General features: G+C 38.0%; 1 protein-coding gene across 5 annotated transcripts in view; it reads right to left on the reverse strand.

Moving 5' to 3' along the window:
* The window catches only part of NR6A1 (nuclear receptor subfamily 6 group A member 1), a 217,860-nt gene that overhangs the window by 37,391 nt on the left and 157,897 nt on the right, over positions 1-22,572 (reverse strand). Inside the window, exon 1 of one of the 5 annotated variants that reach the window (XM_046680553.1) lies at positions 21,894-22,000. The exons of the other annotated variants lie outside the window; for them this stretch is intronic. Within the exon in view, the coding sequence (XP_046536509.1) occupies positions 21,894-21,909 (16 nt within the window). The 5' untranslated portion in view covers positions 21,910-22,000. Of the gene's footprint in view, positions 1-21,893; positions 22,001-22,572 lie in introns of those variants that run through there. 5 annotated transcript variants of the gene reach the window in all.

The following is a 22,572-nucleotide window of genomic DNA, read 5'->3' on the forward strand; positions in this document are numbered from 1 at the left end:
ATATCCACAGATATAATATCAGGTTATGTCCTACCCTCTATATGTAAAAGAGTCATGATCTGCCCACAATATTGTTCCTGCAAAATGTTCTAAAAGGAGCTTGCTGCTTATTCATGATAAATAAATGTACTTATACATGAACATTATTAGAAAAAAGGTAACATGCTTGTGTTTGCCACAGTCTTCCAAACCTTGAGAATGAGCTTATTTTTTGTTAAATCAGAAATTGTTCTACTGCAGGTAACAGGAATTATCATATTAAATTTCATTTCTTCAAATTTTAACAGTTCTGCTGAGATAGATAAGGGCAGATGCAGAACTCAGTTAGAGTGTCTACGGACACAGATTAATTTTCAGAGGCAGAAATCTCAAACTCAAAGCAAATAATGAAAATGATGAATAAAACAGCTGATATGGTTGGCTTAGAAGATTAATAACAATTTGAGCCAGGTGTCTCTTTAGAGCACCATTGACATGTGACTGCTCAAATAAATGGATATTCCCATCTCTACATCATTTAGCAGGAACAGTAAGTAAATGAAAACAAAGCTATCTAGATTCTTGTTTTATAAGAGTGACAGGACCCCTTAGTTACACCTAACTAAGGTTACATTACAGATCAAGTCTCAATTAAAGACATTAACAGTAACATCTGGCACCATGACTGCTACAGAAAAGATGCTCAATTTGTTAAACGAATGAATGAACAATAAATGAATAAATTATATGGCTTAGTGCAGTGTTTTCCAAATTACAAATAATAATCTGTAGCATCATGACTAGCATTTTTAGAAGAAATGAAATAGAAAATACAGTTTCAAAGTGAATTACATGTAGTAAGGGTAAAATACTACGAAACCTTTCTTTCAATTAAAGTGTGTGCATTTGTGTGTCTGTGTGTACGTGTGTGGTGGAGTACGGAATCACAATGTACTATAGGGGTCGAAGTGTAAAAAGTTTGAAATACACTGGATTGATGGACACACTGGGTATGAATTCCAGCTACTTCCTAGCTTTGTAACTGTGGGTACATGTCTCAGTTCTCTAAGTCTCACTATCAATTGTAAAATAGAGATAACAATAGTACTCACCACATGGAGTTACTAAGGAATAAATGATATAGGTAAACCATAATAGTAGCTAACATGTACCTGGTGCTTATTAAGTAACAAGTTCTGTTCTATATGTATCACATCTAATAATTCACTCATTCCTCACCATTCTATGTAGTAATTACTACTATTATCTTCATTTTGCAGATGAAAAAACTGAGGCACATGTAGAGTAAGAAATACTATACCCAGGGTCACCATAGCTAGTAGGCAGCAGAGCCAGGATTCTAAGCAGACAATTTTGCACCAGGATCTGAGAACTTGCTCAGTATATTATACTGTTTAATACAATGACTAATACAGTAAATACACAATAAATGTCAGTTGTGCTGTTGTTATTAAAGATAGGTTTTCTTACAAAGGCATAAAGATACTTGCAGCCCTATGTTCATTGCAGCATTATTCACAATAGCCAAGACTTGGTAGCAACCTAGGTGCCCATCAAGGGACAAAGAGATAAAGATGTGGTATATATATACACAATGGAATACTACTCAGGCATAAGAAATGATGAAATCTTGCCATTTGTGACAACATGGATGGACCTTGAGGATATTATGCTGAGTGAAATAAGTCCGAGGGATAAAGTCAAATACCGTATGATCTCACTCATAAGTAGAAGATAAAAACAATGACAAACACACACATAGCAACTGAGATTGGACGGGCGGTTACCATGGTGGAAGGGGGTATGAGGGATGGCAAAGGGGGTGATTAGGCTCACATGTGAGGTGACGACTATAGTTAGCTTTTGGGTGGTGAACATGATGTAATCTATAGAGAATTCAAAATATATTACGATGCACATCTGAAAGCTATATAATGCTATAATCCAATGTTACTGCAATAAAAAAATAAAGATAGGTTTTCTGTAAAATGAGAACCTAATAAAAATTTGCAATTTTATGAAACATCCTGGGAAGAATTTTGTTTCTTAAAAAAGCCATCTTGGGGCCGGCCCAGTGGCGCAGCAGTTAAGTGTGCATGTTCCACTTCGGCAGCCCAGGGTTCGCCGGTTCAGATCCCTGGTGCGGACATGGCACCACTTGGCAGGCCATGCTGGGGTAGGTGCCCCACGTATAAAGTAGAGGAAGACGGGCATGGATGTTAGCTCAGGGCCAGTCTTCCGCAGTGAAAAGAGGATTGGCAGCAGTTAGCTCAGGGCTAATCTTCCTCAAAAATAAATAAATAAATAAATAAAATAAAAAATTTAAAAAACCCATCTTAAACAAAAGCAATAAATAGTGCTTTAATACAAAAAAAAGAAAAGGCTTTGATAGAACATTATTATTATTATTCAACTCTTAGCAAACTAGGAATAGGAAAAAAACTTAAGTAATATGATAAAGTTATCTAATGAAATGTAATGGTGAAATGCTTAAAAAAAGCTTTTCTTATGAGATTGGAAGTAAGACAAGGATCGCCCATTATCAACACCTTCAATCAACATTGTCCTGGAGGTTCTAGCCAGTGCCATAAAATAAGAAATATACAAAAACTAACCATATTTCCGTTTAAATGAATTTTTTTTTTTAAGATTTTTTATTTTTTTCCTTTTTCTCCCCAAAGCCCCCTGGGTACATAGTTGTATATTCTTCGTTGTGGGTCCTTCTAGTTGTGGCATGTGGGACGTTGCCTCAGCGTGGTCTGATGAGCAGTGCCATGTCTGCGTCCATGATTCGAACCAACGAAACACTGGTCCGCCTGTAGCAGAGCGCACAAACTTAACCACTCGGCCACGGGGCCAGCCCCCGTTTAAATGAAATTTTTAAAAGATGCCCATTTACAATAGCAGCAAGAATTATAAAACAGCTAGGATGCAATCTAATAAAGACATATAAGATCTCTATGAAGAAACTATAATACACTTATTTAATATAAAATATTTCTAAGATAAACTGAGGAAGACGTAAGTAAACAGAGAGATACACCATGCTCACAGACTGGAAGAGTTATTACTGTAAAGATCTACAGATTCGGTAAAATCCCATTCAAAATCCTAACTCTGTGGGTATGTGTGTGTGTATATGTGTGTGTGTGAATGTGTACATAACTTGAGCTGATTCTAAAATGTATTTGGAAACGCAAAAGAATAAAAATAGCACAGATACTTAAGAAAAACAAGAAGATGATTACTATGTATCAGTATTCACTGAAAGCTAAAGTAATTAAGATATGTTTTACTGGCTCAAGGATATACAAATAGACCAAAGGAACTGGATGGAGAATCCTACAAAATAACCATGTATATATGGACATTTAATTTTTGATAAAGGTGACAGTGCTGGGACAATAAGATATCTATATGGAAAAAAAAAGAAACTTGATCCTACCTCACATCATGCAAAATATTTAATTCCAAGTAGACTGAAAATCCAAATGTCAAAAGGAAAATAATGTGCCTTTCAGAAGATAATAAAGAAGATAATATCTTCATAATCTTGGGTTAGGAAAGGATTTTTAAAACAAGCCATGAAAAGCACTAATTATAAAGGAAAACAATAAAATTGGACTACATTAAAATAAAGAACTTTAAGAAAGTGAAAAGGCAAGCAAGCCACAGTGTGGGAGAAGATATATGAACACATACAACCTACAAAGAGCTCATATCCAAAATATACAAAATGTCTATACACCAATAAGAAAAAAGAACCCAGTAGAAAACGAGGTAAGAGACTTGAACAGGCATTTCACAAAGGAGGATGTCCACATAATCAATAAACTTATGAAAACATGTTCAATTCTATTAGTAATCAAGGACATGCAAATTAAAACCATGATACACTATTACATATTCCTTAAAATGGCTAAAAAAAAAAAAGACTTCAAGTTAGGGAGGCAGTTTAGAAAAACTACCTTTCATGTACGTACCCTTGGTAGAAGTGTTTATTGGTACAATGACTAGGGAAAACAGTGTGTCATTATCAAAGTTGAAGAAATATCTAGGTATACCCAACAGAAATGCATGTGCAGGTGTACTGGGAAACAAATCCAAAGATGTTCATATCAACACGCTTTGTAAAAGCCCCAAATTAAAAATAACCAAAATATTCATCAACATAACTATAAACAGTATAATTCATACAATGGAATACTATACAGCAGTAAAGATATTTGAACTACTGCAACAACATGGATGATTCGTACAAACAACATTGGATAAAAGAAAGAAAAAAAGGATACATATTGTAGGATTCTATTTTTATTAAGTAAGTTAAAACAAGAACAATAAAAAACAGGCACAGCGGGGAAAGAGACATATAGTGAGGAGAGTACTGGGGTAGAAAGGAGCTTTTGGATCCTGGCAACATTCTACTTCTTGACTTGGGGGTGCTTACTTTATATTAATTCATTAAGCTATAAAACTGTGTTTTATGTACTTTTATCTAAGTGTTATATTTCACAATAAAAAGGTTGAAAATGGGGGCTGGCCCCGTGGCCGAGTGGTTAAGTTCGCGCACTCCGCTGCAGGCGGCCCAGTGTTTCGTTGGTTCGAATCCTCGGCACGGACATGGCACTGCTCATCAAACCACGCTGAGGCAGCGTCCCACATGCCACAACTAGAAGGACCCACAATGAAGAATATACAACTATGTACCGGGGGGCTTTAGGGAGAAAAAGGAAAAAAAATAAAATCTTTAAAAAAAAAAAGGTTGAAAATGAAAGATAGCAGGGCACTTTAGGAAAGGGAAATACTAGCAATGGTAAAAGGAAGGAAAACAAATATAAGGTGTGTGTGAGTAACTGCATAGGATATTATAGTTCAGTACAGAGATCTTATAGAGGAACGGCCAGAGAAGTCTAGAAAACTGGTTTGGAATAGATTGCAATAGATTGTATTCTACTGATAAAAGGCTACTGAGATCTTTAAATAGAACTATGTCTGGATCAAGGCAGTATTTTAAGAATATTAATCTCACAATGATGTGCAGGTTGCAACAAGATGGATGACACGGGCATCTAGGTAACAGGAATGTTAAAGATTGGCTGAATGGAAGTGAAAAGAAAGCTTAGGGAGCTTAGAGAGAGCTTGTTAACTGACTCAATTCCAGAGGGAGGGAGAGGAAAGTGTCAAAAAATGAACTCAAGGTTCTAAACCAACGTGGCTGTGAGAAACGCGGTATCACTAATAGAAAAGAGGAAAGCAAAAGCTGAAGGAGGTACAAAATCAAAGGCATTAGTTTAAGAAAGGATGATGGGCGAATGAAGCAGAAATATTCCAAAGGTAGTTATTTAGGCGACAATGGGTAAGGGTAGAATGAAGAATTTGGGAATCATCAAAATATGGAAGAGCTGAAGCTATGGCAACAGATTAGAACTCCAAGGAGGAAGGGGATGTGTGGAGAAGCAGGAGCAGGTTAAAATTGAGACAGAGAGAGGGGAAGGTAGGTAAGAGGTCAGGGAAGGAAAGTGAGGTGACATGATCAAGGAAGAAACAGGTGGAATATAAACCCATGATTATGAGAAAGATAAGGATTTCGCAAAAAAGAGAGCATTGTCAAATGCAACACCAGTCAAAAAGTGTGAGGAATAAGAAAAAATTCAAAAGTCACTACCGAGAACAGTTTCAGTGAACTACTTAGAACAAAAATCATACTGAGTTAAAAATAGGTGACAGGTAAAGAAATAAAGTAAGCAATATTTTATTGAGTAGTATCACTCCATTCAAGAGTGACAAGAGAAACATTTTGTAGGAAGAAGCAACAGATTTAAGCAGATGTTTATTTAACTAGGAGAGATTCATACGCATTTAAAGAAGATAAACATAACAAAGCTTTTTAAGAGAATTAACTGTAATCCAGACATACTTTCAAAATAAAAACTTCCATGAAAATTTTTAAAAGTTCAATATTTTAATTTTTCTTACGTGTTTTATTTTTATTAAGAAGAGAAGTACTTGCAATTTGCCCAAAGTCAAATAGTGAGTCAGTGACCGTGCTGACTTCCAACCTTACTACTTTTCCAAAGACAGAGTTCCCATTACACCAAACTACCTCCAGGAGAGAGGGGTGCAGGAAGAGAAGGATGGTATGAATCAAAATTGAACCTCAGTGCTGCTGCTGGCTTTTTCTTTTCTTTTAAAGACTGGCACCTGAGCTAACATCTGTTGCCAATCTGCTTTTTTCTTCTTCTCCCCAAAGCCCCCCAGTACATAGTTGTATAGCCTAGTTGTGAGTGCCTCTGGTTGTGCTATGTGGGACGCCGCCTCAGCATGGCCTGATAAGCAGTGTCATGTCTGCGCCCAGGATCCGAACCAGCGAAACTCTGGGCCGCTGAAGTGGAGCACATGAACTTAACCACTGGGCCAAGGTGCCGGCCCCATTTTTTTTGTTTTGTTTTGTTTTATTTAAACCAAAGAAACAACAGGAGTCACAACAAAATCTTGGAAACAAAGAACTAACTAGATGTATTCTCACCAACCTGTGAGTGAGCACTAAGTTCCTGCATATTAGCAACCAGTTCCACTTTAATTTGGTTAAATACAGACCAAAGCCTATCACTGAAACACCTCATATTCTCATATCTCCACTCAGCCCTGCTGTTGCCTTCCCCCACCCCAAGAAGGGCATTTTACCCATTCCAAGGGCTCAGGTTACGCAATTACATTTGGAAACTGATTTTTATCAAAACCTGCTTTTCAGACTGTGATAAAGGCCAGATTTAGGAAACGGAGAGTATAGCTGCTCACTCAACCAAAATTATACTGACAACTAAGGCAATCTGGAATTTGCTTGGCTAAAGGGTATTTAAAACAAAAGGGATCTGTTTCAACTGGATTACTGGTTCCAACGCCCTGCTCAGGAGCACATTCTAAGTACTGACTCTACTCAGCTTCATAGGTTGCCACCATCTGAAACAAAGGCCTCAAGTGGTCTGGCAGAATTGAAATTGGGAATAGGTATCCTCAAAATTTCACTTGCAAACATAGAATTTAAAAAGATATAAGTAAAAATCACAGGATTTCTCCTCTACTCATATACTCCTCCTCCTCCACTGCACATACCACTATAAAAATCCATTTCCAGAGACCACACCTGGAGTTCATCAGTGGACATTTCTAAAAACAACATTAGTTGAATGAAAATAAGTGAGCAATTCACAAGATTGGTATGGACTAAATGTTTGGTAGTTATCCTTACAGGTCCTTGAATTAAAGATGGGAAAAAGACACAAAATATTACTGCCATTAACTGCTTAGGCCTAGAAACAAAAACGAAATGCTTCACAAATTACAACTAGCTGAAGTCACAGGAAATGAATCCAGGGAAAATGCTTGCCCTCAACAGGTAGGGGCAAGAAAATAACAATGCAGACCACTGTCCCTAGCTCCTTCTTATCTCTTACATGTGGGAATGTGAATTAGGAATCAAGTTCCTATTTGTGATGAAAATATTTTCATATTCATGCAAATTTACATTTTCCAATTAGAGAAAAGAACCTAGAAATCTATGGTTTATCCTATTTGGATTGTTACTGGCAACTTTTAAGGATTATCTTGTTCATTTAGGAAAAAAAGAGTTGATTAAGTCTGAGAAGTCTCTGAAAAAAATATAAATATACAGATATTTCATTAATAGACAGCTTGGACGCATGCACTATAGTTCTAAACAAATAAATATGTTTGAAGTTGGAAATATAAAGTAGATAATGATTCACTATTTAATAATTATTACTTCTTGCTTCAAATCATCTCTCAACATTTATCCACTGAGTAAATATTTGAGGGCTCCTCTGTGCCCTTCATGCAGCTCACAATAGCGCAGGAGATAAGACATCAATCTCATAACGTCAATAAAGAGCAGTCAACACAAAATTAGAAAGAGACGATATAGTAGGCAAGAGAACTGAGTGATTCTGGAGCTATGGGGAAGCAGAAGGAAAGATTATCTAGAAGAGGTGTCATCTGAACTGGACCTTAGAGTAGACGTATGTCAAAGAGAATTTCAGCCAGAGGGAACAGTAAAGGCAGAGAGGCTTACTGGCTGTAGCTATTTAAATGTCTTTTAGATGTGCCGAGTGCAGTATCTGAGGCAGAGGGAGGTGAGGGAGTCCTCAGTGAATGCTAAAACATGCAATTCTGGAGTTAGATTAACTTGGGAGTCTTTTGCAGGGAGCCTGTAGGCATGCATGAGATTGCCAGAGAGCAGTGTATGGTGAGTGAGCAGACTCTGTAATAGATATCTTTTGGGCTGTCTGCTCACCTCACACCAGTTGTCTTTTCTTTGAGAACAGCCAACCTGCCTGTGAGGCACTACATTTATACTGCTAGCCAAGTCGACTATAGCAGGGATAGATACTGGCTACTGCTAACTGAATGGGGAAAAAGACACTGGCCCAAGTTTGTTCAATGAAATTCTCTGTTCCCAAAATTTTGTAATGAGGACACAGGGATTGCTAGTTTCTGACAAGACTGGAACTATGAACATGACCAGTGAAATGGCCTTGTTCTAGATGCAGAGGATGCTCATCCATGTGGTGATGATGAGGGCTGGGGATGAAGTGAAACTGAGGTGCTACACCACAAGGCTCCATAAGGGTTAAGAGTACTCACTATGGCTCCTGAGGCTTAAATATGACTCCCTATAATAAAAACATACTGGTCTTAATTCAACCTGTAGACACTGCCCAACCTGAATAAGCCTACTCACTCCCTTTTTCCACCAAGAGTTTAACAGCCTTTGGAGTTCAATACCACTAGTTCCAACAAGTGACTCACATAGTATATAATTTTTTAGTTCCCTTATCACACCACCTGTCATCTGCCTTCCCCTCTAGACATGTTCCTGCTTGTAAGGATCATATGAAAATATGATGCTCAGAATCTAGTGTGACTTGATGAGCACAGATCAGAGACGTGGTCTATTCTCCCTACTCCCTTTTGTATACTATGTTTTTAATGAATGCAAATTGGCTCTATCACCTTTATGGCAGGTGTAATGTATTCGTGAAAGTATATATTATATGACTGCATAAAAGATAAAAGATTAATATTATTCCAGACTTGAGTTTACAGTAACTCAAACCTCTCAGTCTTATTTTTTTCTTTTGAGGAAGATCAGCCCTGAGCTAACATCTGCTGCCAATTCTCCTCTTTTTTTGCTGAGGAAGACTGGCCCTGAGCTAACGTCCGTGCCCATCTTCCTCTACTTTACATGTGGGACGCCCACATGTGGCTTGCCAAGCAGTGCCATGTCTGCACCCGGGATCCAAACTGGGGAACCCTGGGCCGCCAAAGCAGAACGTGAGAACTTAAGTGCTGCGACACCAGGCCGGCCCCTCAGTCTTTTTTCATGTTTTGCTGCTAAGCTGCCTCATTCACATCCTGTAACGGTAAGCTGGGCCTTGATGCCAAATACTGCAAGACTTTGTTTATTGCCTTGTCTGGGTCACCCTGATGCTCCTGCCTATTAAGATGATGTAAGCTTTCCCTCCTAGCTTTGGGTCATCAACGGAAGCTCATAACCCACATTTCACATCTGTACTTTCAGCTTTTATACAAAATTGTGAAGATTAAGCTATACATGTGATCTCAGGCTGGTCATTTCTCTATATATCAAAAAAAAAAAAGCAAGCATGGTGATTTTTTTAATATCAAAAATATTTTATTTTTAATGTTGTAGTTATGTTTATATATTTATAATTTCCCCCCAGTTTCATTGAGATATAATTGACATAGGGCACTGTGTAAGTTTAAGGTACACAGCATAAAGACCTAACTTACATATATTATGAAATCATTATATGTATAATGATTAAGAGGATGAGTTATGAAGTCAAACTGTATGGATCCAAACCTCAGCTTTTACATTTATTAAATGTATGGTTATATTGCCTCAGTTCCCTCATCTGTAAAATGGGGATAACAATACTACTTACATCACAAGGTTTCTGTGATGATTGAGTTAATACATGTAATGTGCTCAGTGCTAAGAACAGAGTTGATACATGTAAAGTTCCTGGCACATAGTAAATGCTCAATAAATGTGAGCTATTCTTATCACTATTATCATATCATCACCATTTTGTTGCCGGATACCCATCAGTAAAATGAGGACAGTGATTCCCCCTGAAAAGTACCTGTGAGGACTAACTAAGGATATATGAGAAAGTTCCCCATTTATTCTCAAGTTCGGGGTGCCTATGAAGAAGGGTGGTAGTTCACCTGAGTGAGCCTCTAACTCTTGCAAGCCTGGGGCCTACTGCATTTGCCTCCCTGTCAGGTACAGAAAAGCACCTTCTTTTAGTAGCTTCACGTATCTGGCTCTCCTTAGCAGCCTTGCTCATCTTCTTATCTACCTAGAGTTTTGGAGATTACTGCTTTGGTTAGAGAACCAAAAACTTGTTTATTGAGCTTTTGCAGTAAACTACCCTTTATGTTTTTTTAATTTGTTTTATTTTTACTATGATTATAAACTCAAAAGCAAAAGCAACCCCAACTTTGCATTCTAGCTAGTCACTATTTTAGCTGTACGGCAATCTCTCTGAGCTTTAGTTTCCTCATCTATAAATATAAAACTATTCATCTTACAGGACTGTTTTGAGAATGAAGAGAGAAAAATATTTAAAGGATTGCAGAGTACTAGAAATGAAGATTGGATCAACAAACGCAGCTGTACTTTATTGTTGTTATTTCTCCACCCAGGGGCCATAGCTCTTTTTAGAAGTATTTTTCATGAATTTGAGTTTAATTTACAGGCCTCTATCAGAGAGGTGAAAATACACCCAGTGCAATTACACCAAACAGTTAAACCAGAGTTATCAAAATCTCCTTTAAGAAAGTATGAATACACAAAATTGTCTTTGGGTTTATTCCAAGGGACTCCCAGGGACTTTCATTAGTGTAGCTTCCACCTGTTAAAATCTTGTGCTTCCATCATCACTCAATTAGAGGTTGATTTTGCTACTTAAGGTTTCATTGATAAGGATATTACCGACTTTGAGGGTTAATGTGTTTGTTACATATCTCAGTCACTTGTGACTTCTCTGATTATTTGGTCCTGGGGTTATGCAGTCATTCAATTTCAGAGCCAGAGACAGTTTTAGAAATACATACACTAGATCCTCATCCTCACTTAACACACGGAGAAACTGAGGTCCAGAGAATTAAAGTAACTTGCACATGTTTGCACAGCTAACTTCTACACTAAAGGTGCCTCTGCATTTCATTTGACCTTTAAATGACCTCTGTATCTCTAATACTCAATGACTGCTATTCTGGATCACATGACTGTTCATACCAAACTTTCTATTCTAGTAAATTGATGACTCTTTGCAGAAATTGAGAATACTGTGGAATCATCATGAATGATAAGGTGTTCAAGGCAACTTTCTGAATTTTAATATCAGAACTGAATATAGATGAGCCCTCAGAATCCCTATATAGCTTCACAATGCAATCCTTAAACCTCTTTTCTACCAATATTCTCTCTTTAGATGACTTCAGCCCTCCATCTATATTGTGATAATTCCCCAAAGTGTATTTTAACCAAAAATCTCCAGACTTCTATATCTAAACTGAGTATTTAAAACATTCTATTTGGCTTTCTAACAGGCATCTCAAACTTATCAAAGTCAAATAAAATTCCATGTTCTACTTCTATCTTGTATATCAAGACATTTCTTGGGTAACCTTCCCTATCTTACTAACTGAAACTGATACCCATTAGTTGTCCAAGCCTCAAATCTAGGAGTTATTACTTAATTCCTTTACTTTCTTTTATATTCCGTCATCCAAATCATCAGCAAACCCTATCAATTCTCCCTCCAAAACAGATCTCAAATCTACTCTCCATCTCTACTACTACTACCCCTAGTTTAAGATACCATCATCTCTCACCTGGATGACCACTCAGTCTACTAATAGTCTCCCTACCTCTCATAGGCTCCCAACAATCCATTTTCTAATCCATTCTACAAAGTAGTCAGGGAGGTCTCTAAAAATTCTTCTGCTCAAGACACTCTAATCATTTCCTCTTGCACATGACATAAAATCCACGGCCTATATAGAGCCCTATATGATCAGGCCCTAGCTTAATTCTCTGACCTCATTTAATTCTACCCTTCCTCCACTCACTAAGCCAAACAAAAGAAATAATCCGTTCTCATTGTCAAAAGAGCAATGTGTATCAAGGGAGAGGATTACAGAGGGCTAAATCACAATACATCAATTCAATTGCTTAACATCCCTAAATCCCACAAGGCAGTGCAGAATTATGAGGAAACCCCCTGTGTCATAAAGCACAGCTTGGCTATTAAAGAAAAAGGCTGAGAGTTTTAAAAGGTTTGAGGCATAAACTATGATTTTAGAATTACCTAGAAATACAAACAAACCACTTTAGTAACTAGAAATTGTATCCCCTTCCATCTTCAGGCATTTAACTTTTTGTAAAGAAAACTCATCCAAAAAAGGACCTGTATTCAGAATACATAAAGAACTCTCAAAATTCAACAATAAAAAAGCAGACATCCCAATTAAAAAATTAAAAGACTTGGACACCTCACTAACGAGGGTATGTGGCTGGCAAAGAAGCACATGAAAAGATGTTCAACATCATTAGTCATTAGAAAAATGAGATACCACTATATATTAGATTAGCTAAAATTTTAAAATGACAATACCAAGTGATTGTGAAAATCTAGTGCAACTAGAATTCTCAGACATTGCAACTGCGAATGTAAAATGATACAACCACTATGGAAAACATTTTGGCAGGTTCTTATAAAGTTAAATATATACTTACCATATAACTTGTCAAGGCCACTCAGGTATTTTACCACAGAAAAATGAAAACTTAGGTTCACAAACAAACTTGTACATGAATGTTTATAACAGCTCTATTCATAATCACCCCAAACTAGAAATAATTCAAATGTCCTTCAAGAAGTGAATGGATCACAAACACACAAAGGAATACTACTCATCAATAAAAAAGAATGAACTACTGATACATGTAACAATTTGGATGAATCTCAAAGGCAGTATAATACTGAGTGAAAGAAGCCAGCTTCAAAAGGTTACATACTGTATGATCCCATTCATGTAACTGCTGGAGTGATAAAATTATAGTAACAGAGAACAGATTAGTGGTTGCTAGGGGGTTAGGAGTAAGGTGAGGGCACAACCACAAAGTAATAGCATGAGGGAGTTTTGCAGAGTTAATGAAACTGTTCTGTATCTTGATTGTAGCAGTGGTTACACAAATCTATATTCATAGAACTGTATACCCTTTGTTCAAAACCCCTTAATTTTGAAATGAAATTAAAAATCAAAGCACCTAATACTGCCTATCTAAAAACACTTTAATGCTTTAGTCACTAGGTAATCAACTATTTCACCAAGATCTAAGTAACAACACAATGATCATCTCAGTGAAAACATACACAACTTGCCCTAGGAAACCAAAAGAAACTTTTAGTCTAAAGTAGTGAAAAAGTCTGGGTAAGATATTAGTAAGACTCTACTTTTCCATTCATTAAGAAAAGTACAATTTCTGTTTGGAACATTCTCCCCCAAGCATAGATGGCCTGTAAGTAGAGAGAAGAACTTCTTAGAACCATTTAACCAAGGCCTCTCCCTCGGTAGTACCTGGCAGTTTGTAACAGGCTTCAGTAAGGCTACAGCACACTCTCCCTAAATCCCAGCAGCAGCAGTGTCCAGGTCTCCAGCTCTGAGGGCAACCTGTGCTCCTCTCCAGCAAAGTACATTCATCTCTCCAACATGCACAAGGGGAGGACTAACAGGAATGTGAAGAGAGCTCCCTTCTGCTCAACAGGGTAGCGGCATCCATTTATAGACCAAAGCTCTCTCTAGGGTTTCCCTTGAGTCTAGAACCAACCAATCTTTCTGTCCTATATGGGCCATAAACTTACCCCATACCCTGTCAGGTGGTTTTATACTGTCATGCCTTTGCTCATGCTGTTCCTCTGCCTGGGAGACCCTTTCCCACTTTACCAGCCTAGCAAACATTGACCGGTCTCTCATGATCGCTTCCTGATTGAAGCCTAATCTGATAGCCCAAATAGAACTAAGCACGCCTACCTCTGCACAACCTCTGTACCCTCCAGGATCGCTATCATTGGTACCTCCAACACTTTGTTGCACTTAGCTATTCATCTCCCTCTACTAGACTGTATGCTCCACGTAGCAGGGAGAGATTCTTGCTTTTTCTGTATCCCTAATATATTCCAAGCACAGGGGCCGGCCCGGTGGCACAGTGGTTAAGTTCGCATGTCCTGCTTCGGTGGCACAGGGTTTGCCAGTTCGGATCCTGGGTGTGGACATGGCACGGTTTGGCAAGCCATGCTGTGGTAGGCGTCCCACATAGAAAGCAGAGGAAGATGGACACAGAGGTTAGCTCAGGGCCAGTCTTCCTCAGCAAAAAGAGGAGGATTGGCAACAGATGTTAGCTCAGGGCTAATAATCCTCAAAAAAAAAAAAAAATACACACACACACATATTCCAAGCACAGAGCAACCAGTAGTGAACATCAGTTCAATGAATGAATAGGGTAGCTTCTCTACTTGCAAATCAAAGTGCATAGTTTATAAGAACTCTAGATGACAAACCAGTGGGCCAGCCCAGAAACCTTGTGTCAATGCTCAAAGTTCAATACTTAGCTCCCTTCGTTCCTGCACAGTTCTAAGGTCCTAGTGAAAGAAAGACCAAAAAACCACTTAGTATGCTTTAAAGTGAAACCATATGTTCTAGGAGGGTGGAAAATGTAGTAGCTGCACTACCTTACCAAAAGACACTTTCTCTAGAATTCTGACCAGTTTAGCATAATGGGCCCAGAACACAGACATATGCATTACTGGATATTCCCATTCTATTTGACAAAAAGTGTTTGTAACTATTTCCATATATAAAACAATGTTCAGAATAAGTACGTGGGTCTCTGCATTCATCACTAAGACCACAAATTATGAAACTTAAACAATGCATATAAGCACTCTTTCACACATTTACACTCACACGATTTTACTAATGCAGCCAACAGAACCAAAAGGTCTACTTCCTGAGGCAATGGATCAATACTTTCATAAAACTAGGACTCCTTCCTCCCAATCCTCAAGACTCCCTAGACATTCATCATTCTCTTACTTTGGTAAGACTAATGGTTGGTGGAAATAAAGAACAAAGAAACTGAGTCCAAATATTTTTCTGCATATGACATATGACTAACTTTCCATATTAAAACTATTACATGGTGGGTAGTTTTTCTCTAGTATCGGGTTGGTAACCTCATGGCAAGCATTTCAGCGTACCTGCTTCCAAAACGCATGTGAGGATGAGAGCAGAGGTGCAGAGGGAGAATTAACATCTACATATTCAAAAGGAACCAAGAAACCTAACAGTACAATGCGATGGTCAGTTTCTTAAAGTACCATTTTAATCCAGGATATGGTTAAAACAATGGATGGTTGGACTATATCCAATGACAGGGGAAGATACTAATTGTGGCACATCATCACCTCACTCTCATGCCGCCACCAATCAAATAAAAGAGGTGAACGTGGCAGATTTTCTTGTCAGCAGCAATTAACAACTATCTCACGGCAAACTTAAAAAGCAAGAAGCATGAATGTATGTGAGAGTGTGTGCATGTACACATACTCTTATAACAATGACAAGAGCCAAGACTTCGTGACTAGCACCTACCGTATGCCTACCCTTTCCTTTCCACACTTCTTTCCACACTGACTCATGTGCACAAGTTTTGGGATTACATGACCACGGGAATGCTGCTTGCTTTTTTCTTTTTTAAATGTCCAAACCACGCATTTGTTATAGAATGGTTAAAACTGTAATTGACATTTAATAAGTTATCCATAACTTATCAGCTCCTTTGAAAAACACAGCTAGGTTGCTATAGCCATCACACTGAGGGCACATGCTGTAACTTCACAAAAGGAAAACTTTTTGCTAACAGTGAATACGATGCTAACAGAGAAAGAGAGAAATGAGGTTTGGGGTCTCTCCACAGTTTTGCCAATTGCATTCCAGGACTCTAATTTTACTATGTTAAGAAAACTATTTGAATATTCTCTTTGACAACCATAAGCTGGAAGGGCAGAAATGTTTCAAGAAATGTCTACCAAACGTAGTAAGAAAACTAAAGAAATATAGGGCCCCAAAGTGAAAACAAATTCTATTGCCAGTTTTGGATAATGCTTTGGCAGCCAAATGTTCCTCTTCTCCCTTAAACTGCCCTCAAAAACTCTGTTCTAAGTGATGAATAGTTAGTATCTGTTAAGCCACTTTACCTCTTTATAGTTCAAAAAGAGGAGCTGGAGTTCAGGTGAGGAATTATGTCTGATTCACCTGTGTTCCCAGAGTTTAGAACACAGTAAATGCTCAATGAATGTCGGCAACATAAGTTAAAATGTTATACAGAGAGATCAAAATAATGAGCCACTGATATAACCTTTCAACTCCCAGAATCAGGGAGACTGAAGAAAGCAGGGCAATGATTAGCATGCTAACAATATTCCCAACTTTACTACTTCTGAGAAGGCGCTATGAAGCATGGCCAAGGCAATTGTCTTGGCGTCTATTTATTTACCAAAACACATGAAAGGAGATAAGACTAACTTGACTACCCTTCCTTTCGTGAACATGATTTAACTTGTGTGTTCACTTACAGCCCATCCCTTCTCCTTTTTCTTCCAACCAACAAAACTGTAAAAGACTCTCTTAGGGAAAAAACCACAAATTTTTCAGGGACCTCCTCATTACTAATTATTTTCATTAGCCCAGGAACAGAATATTAGCAAAGCAATTGGTTGTAAGAGAAGGTTCAGCAGCCCACCTCACTGGTTGTACAGCATTTTCAAGGCTAAATTTCCAAAAAGCCCCTCCCTGACTGTTGCCCACTGAATGAAGGCAATTCCTGGGGACTTTTCTACTTGGAATACACACAGCACCAGCCACAGACTCACCCAAGAATCCTCTCCTTCCTAATCTCCCTAAATTTGCTACTCTTTAAAACTCATTTCAATTTCAAGGCATGATAAGCACGTGCTGGGTACTGTGACAGAGGTTCTCTTATTTAATTCCTACAGCAACCCTGTGAGACTGGTATTACTATCCCCTGTTGTACCTATGAGGAAATTGAGGCTCACAGAGGTCAAGTGACTTGGCCATGTGACAGTCAGGCTGCTGAGGCTCTTTTCCAACACTAGGAAGCCTGTAGCAAAGCAATGGATGCAGCCAAGTTTTTATGAGCCATCTGGGCAGCAGGGGACTAGTCCTTACCATATAGACCAAGGGAACTGCTCAGAGTCCATGGAAGCAGCAACAGGTTTTATTTTTTTGGTTTGGTTTGGTTTTAATGGCTAAAAATCCTACAGGAATTTTGTTTGGCCCCAATGACAATCCATGAGGCCCACCAGCCAGTTGACTCCTGACCTTCCATGCTTCTCATCCTAATTAATGCAAGGTCCTTGGATCACAGTGTGAGCATCAAGACCCTGGTTAGAGTTAGCAATGACCTTTACATCTATCAGGCTTTTCAAAATATGTAAAACAGCTGTGCACCGGGAACGCCCCCAAACTCTCAACCTTGAAATACGAGTAGATTCATTTTTCCTAATTACGGCGTTTTTACCAAGTCTTTGGGACATGACTTTTTATGTGGCTAAAAAATATTTGAGGAGCAGCCTTTTTTTTCAATTGCCCAAGAAAACCACCGAAGCATTCCAAAAGAAGATTCTTACAAATGGACTGATCCCCTTGGCTTAAAAAGAAACTCCAGTAGCAGAGGAGACAGAGAAAAAAGAATGATCTGAAAAATTTAGGGGGGAAGGGAGAATGTTTGGCTTCCATACTTGTGCCTCTGATATTCTTTTGTTCTCTCACTTCATTGTATTAAAGATGCTAAATCAAACACAATTGCAGCGATGTTTGTGTGTGAAAATGACAAAAGCAATAGGCTAAAATCCCAACCTCATCTTGAACCCTGAAGACTTTTATGGCTTTTCCTTCACTAGGCCCTCCCTCTAAAGCACATTAAAGACCACATTGTTCAAAAGGGTCATGGTAGGTTTCATACCCTATTTTAATACAATGTAAATGTTAACTGAATTTCCAAGTTTTGTTAGTAATATTTGTATCTTTCTGGAAAATGCCCATTAAAAGAACTTGATCCCTTGGTTTAAATATTAATACAGAACTACAATGTATCAGAGAAGCAAAATAATGGTTTCAAGGAGGCACTGTTTCTGATGATTAAATTAGATTTTCTTTTTATATATCATTTTCCCCAGAAAAGGGGTACAGGTTAGAGATGGGTTAAAAATATCCAGACGATCTTGTGAAGTGTCTAAGTATTCTCTTGAGCCTCAAAAACTGTCCAGGAGAGTATGTCAGATCTCAAAGCAAGCAGCATAAAATAAATTAAACTTGGGGCTCATTTCACATGATAGTCTCTTTTATCCTCCCTTATTCCATTTGCATGTTTACAAGTCACATTATGGAACCCCCAGCTGGTTTATGCATTTAATCCTGGAAGATTTCAAATTCGGAGAAAGATATTAGAAGTTCTTTATGATTCCATCTTCCACAGCTGTTACCATCAGTTGTCATCAATACTTTTGGGGGTTTAGTGGAAGAGAGGTGGCAATGACTCCATTACGCTTTCCAACTGCCATAAAGAATTTACATCATATGGGGCCGGCCCGGTGGCACAGTAGTTAAGTTCGCAAGTTCTGCTTCTTGGCAGCCCGGGGTTCGTGGGTTCGGATCCCGGGTGCAGACATGGCACTGCTTGGCAAAAGGCCATGCTGTGGTAGGCGTCCCATGTATAAAATAGAGGAAGATGGGTCTCCCTCAACAAAAAGAGGAAGATTGGCAATAGTTAGCTCAGGGCTAATCTTCCTCAAAAAAAAAGAAGAAGAAAAAAAAGAATTTACATCATAAAAGTACCTACTGAATTATTGCCTTAGTCTTCTAAAAAAGGATACAGTAAAACAGGAATGTTACAGTTGGGCTTGGGAAAAGGGAATTTGAAAAATGAAAATCTGGGCTGGAATAAAAGAACAACAAACTTGGAAGTGCTTTTAAAACATCATTTCTAGTGGAATTGCTCACTTTACCAAGCTCAGGTATCTCTGTTTAACACCCATATAATAGGCATTAAGATGCAGCATGATATCACAAATTAAGCGTATTTCAAAATGAGACCTAGGATTTTCGCAGATTTCTTGGTTACAAGACTGGTTTCAATGATCTCAAAAGAACACACTAAGAGCATCTGTTTAGCTCAGTTGTTGAAGTTTCAAGAGCCAATACCAGCTGTTGGGGGAGGGATTTCACACATGTGTTACTCAAATCCTAACCAAATTTTGGTTTTCTGGTTCCCTTAACGATGCTTCCAACACCAATAAGGTAAAGCAAATGTTAGAATAAAAAAGAAAGAAACGAAAAGGAGAAAGAAAGAAGAAAAAAAGATTACTCAATGCTTTGATGCATGTGACTAAGACCAAAATGATCACCCTCTCCAATTCAATACAGTATTAGCATGAGGACAAAAGGCGTTTAAAAACCAATTTGGTGTTATTTCTAGTGTGGATTGCCTAATTCTACCAAGTTGAAGAATGAGAATATTCTCAACATTAAAATGGCACTCAAGTATTTTTTCTCTTTTAAGAGCAATCTGATTTTCATAAGGAATTCATTTGGTGGCATTGTTTTGGTTTTAGCTGTCTGTCCTGCCGGGCAGGGGCCGTGCACAAGGGCTGCATCTATCTTGAAGTGCGCACAATGGCCTCTCTTGCGGCTCGCTCTCTGTTATTGATCCTTACAGATGCTCCAAGGCCCTTCCCCCACCTTTCTCCAAATCCCAACCCCCCATTCTGAAAGATAGCTTAAGAAATAAGACTTCCTGCCTAGCGACTGGCAGGGCTGAAAGACCAGATTGTATGACTCCACAGATCAGGCCTGCCACAGTGAAAGCTTGAATAGAGTTAACCCTCTCTGAACTAAAACAAAACATTTGTATGCCCAGCTGTGACAAAGGTTAATTTAAATGGACAAGGGCCCAAAATCTAAAACCAGGCAACGCTTTTTTACAGTAACATTTTCACTGATCTCTTTTGTAAGCAGTTTGATTTTGCTTTTTAAGCTTCCAAAGACCTCCTTCAGATGGGATAATTCATTGTGCTTTACTAGAATTTTGTATGGAAGATTCAGGAGAAAACTTTAAAATTCACTTCCTTGTTTTTATAAAAGTTCTTGTTTCAGTACTGTAAGTTATTTTCTGCCACTGAACAGCTAAGAAAAATCAAAGTTTCAATACTTAATTAAAAAACAACTGAAGAACCTTCTGTTCAACCATTTTTTCTCTTTCAGAACTTGTGGACTATATATCACTAAGAGATTCAAGCTGATTGGAAAAAAATCCAGATCTTCCAGAGCTATCGTTCCAAACTCATGTAACCACTGCTCTGGTATCTCTGCCTATCCCTAAAATTATATTCCAATGAATCCAGAGCAAATTTTACTTTATAAACTATTCCTTTCTGGAAAAGCTAGTATATCCAGAATAGTTTAACAGAGAATTTTTGTGTCTATTAGGGGAAGGAGAAGAAGCTCTTCAAGATAAAAATAACAGGTCTTGCATGTAATTGATAATTTCTACAAACTTTGTTGCTTCCACTAATTTACAACAAAAACCAATGAGGTAATTCTGGCATACAAAGTGCTGGGAAATAAGGTACAAGGGAGAATTACTATGAAGTGTTACTATAAAGAAAGAATGTTGTTAGAAGAGGGAGTCCCAGTTCCCTAGTTTGTACATGCTCAGAGGGAGAATAAAACTGCAAAGCTGCTACAGCAGATGTTAGCCACGCTACAGGGGCTGGGAAGCTCTCCTAGGACTAGCTATTTCATAGGTTCATATCCTAGAAATTTACCAACTACCTCAAAGAGTTTGAAACTTTTCTGGCTATAGCTCAGCAGTACATGCCTATAAGAAACCAAACTCTTGGCAAAACCTTTGACTCTATAAACACAGCAAACAAACAGAGCAAATTTCTAATACTAAGATTCATCTTCTAGCTGTTTGTTTAGTTGTATATGTCTCTCCTGGCCCAAATAATAAAGTTGTGGGGAACTGGAGTTTCTTACACAAGTAGGAGCCTATCTGCAAATATATGAATCGCAACACTAACTAGTTGCTATTAATGAAATAGAGAGAGAGAGAATGAAACTAGCCATTTTAAAAACAACCTACTTAAAAAGAAATTAGCAACGGCTTAGTCTTATACCCAAAACTGTAAAGTATCTAAGTTCCTCCAAAGGGAATGAGGCTGCCTTATCAACGGCCTCATGACCCCAATACTATCTATAATTAACAGTACTAAATAAGGCTTTGGCAGATGGTGAACTGGATTAAGGAATTTAAAATATAAACAAATTCTGTCAAGAGGTAATCAGAACAGTTTTTCACAATGTAAACTTTACCAAAGAAATGTGATATAAAATGAAGTTTAAGATTTTTTAAAGTCACTATAAAATTTAAATACAATTTTTCTCTTTTTTCTGCTTTTCCCTAAAAACCCCAACAATCAATTCACTACAGTTCTCCTTTGCTTTTCTCTATTCCAAAACTTTTATAGCCAATTACTATGTACAAGAAAACTTGTTGGCTGAATTCTGCCAGGACACAAAAAAAGGAATGGACTGCCTCCCTCCTCCCTCAAGGCTATTATTTGCTCTAAACCTTCAAAGAAAATTTCTAAACCTTAGATTTGGGCTCAGACTTAAACAGTCAGTTCCCTTACCTTCCCATGTCTCCATTTCATGCTTCTCAGAGTCTGTTGAGAAGTTCTATTTCAGCCATGAAGAAACAGAGATTACAGGACAAGTCCAGCCAGATGACCACCCTTCCGACACTTGGCCAATTTCTCTCTCTTAGCCGGGACTACGACAGTCATACTCACAGGTCAGTTTACAAGCCGGTCATGTGATTAGAAAGTTCAGGCGCTAAGGTCACAACGTGTATGGAGTTCGTTTATTACCAAAGGTTATCTAAGTGGAACTGATAGACTTATTTTCTTTAGTTAACAATACTGCCTAGCATGTCTCTCTGAAAACTATTATGGGAACATTTAATGGGAAATACTCCGGTCTTCTTTAAGCTGAGATTCTAAAATTAAAAGGCAGCATTGTAAAAGGACTTGGTTTTCATTTAATTTAAAAAGAGTTCTAGTATGTGGGTTTTTTCCTCCCCTTCTTTCTTTCAAGAGCTATTCTATACTACATTCTTCTATACTCTGGATTAGAAAATTTAGAGTTGAAACCTTTGGCACAAGGAAAAGACAAAACAAAAACTCCCTGTTATGCATGTGTTTGGCAGGGGGTAGGATTCCCTGCTTTTTGTCATCTAACAAACAATGACAAGGCAAATTCTTCTGAGAAAATTAAAACATGGAGCTCTGAGTTATTTGCAGGGTTCACTTT

The sequence above is a fragment of the Equus quagga genome, chromosome 1, assembly GCF_021613505.1.
Source record: "Equus quagga isolate Etosha38 chromosome 1, UCLA_HA_Equagga_1.0, whole genome shotgun sequence".
In the NCBI taxonomy this organism is placed as follows: Eukaryota; Metazoa; Chordata; class Mammalia; order Perissodactyla; family Equidae; genus Equus; species Equus quagga.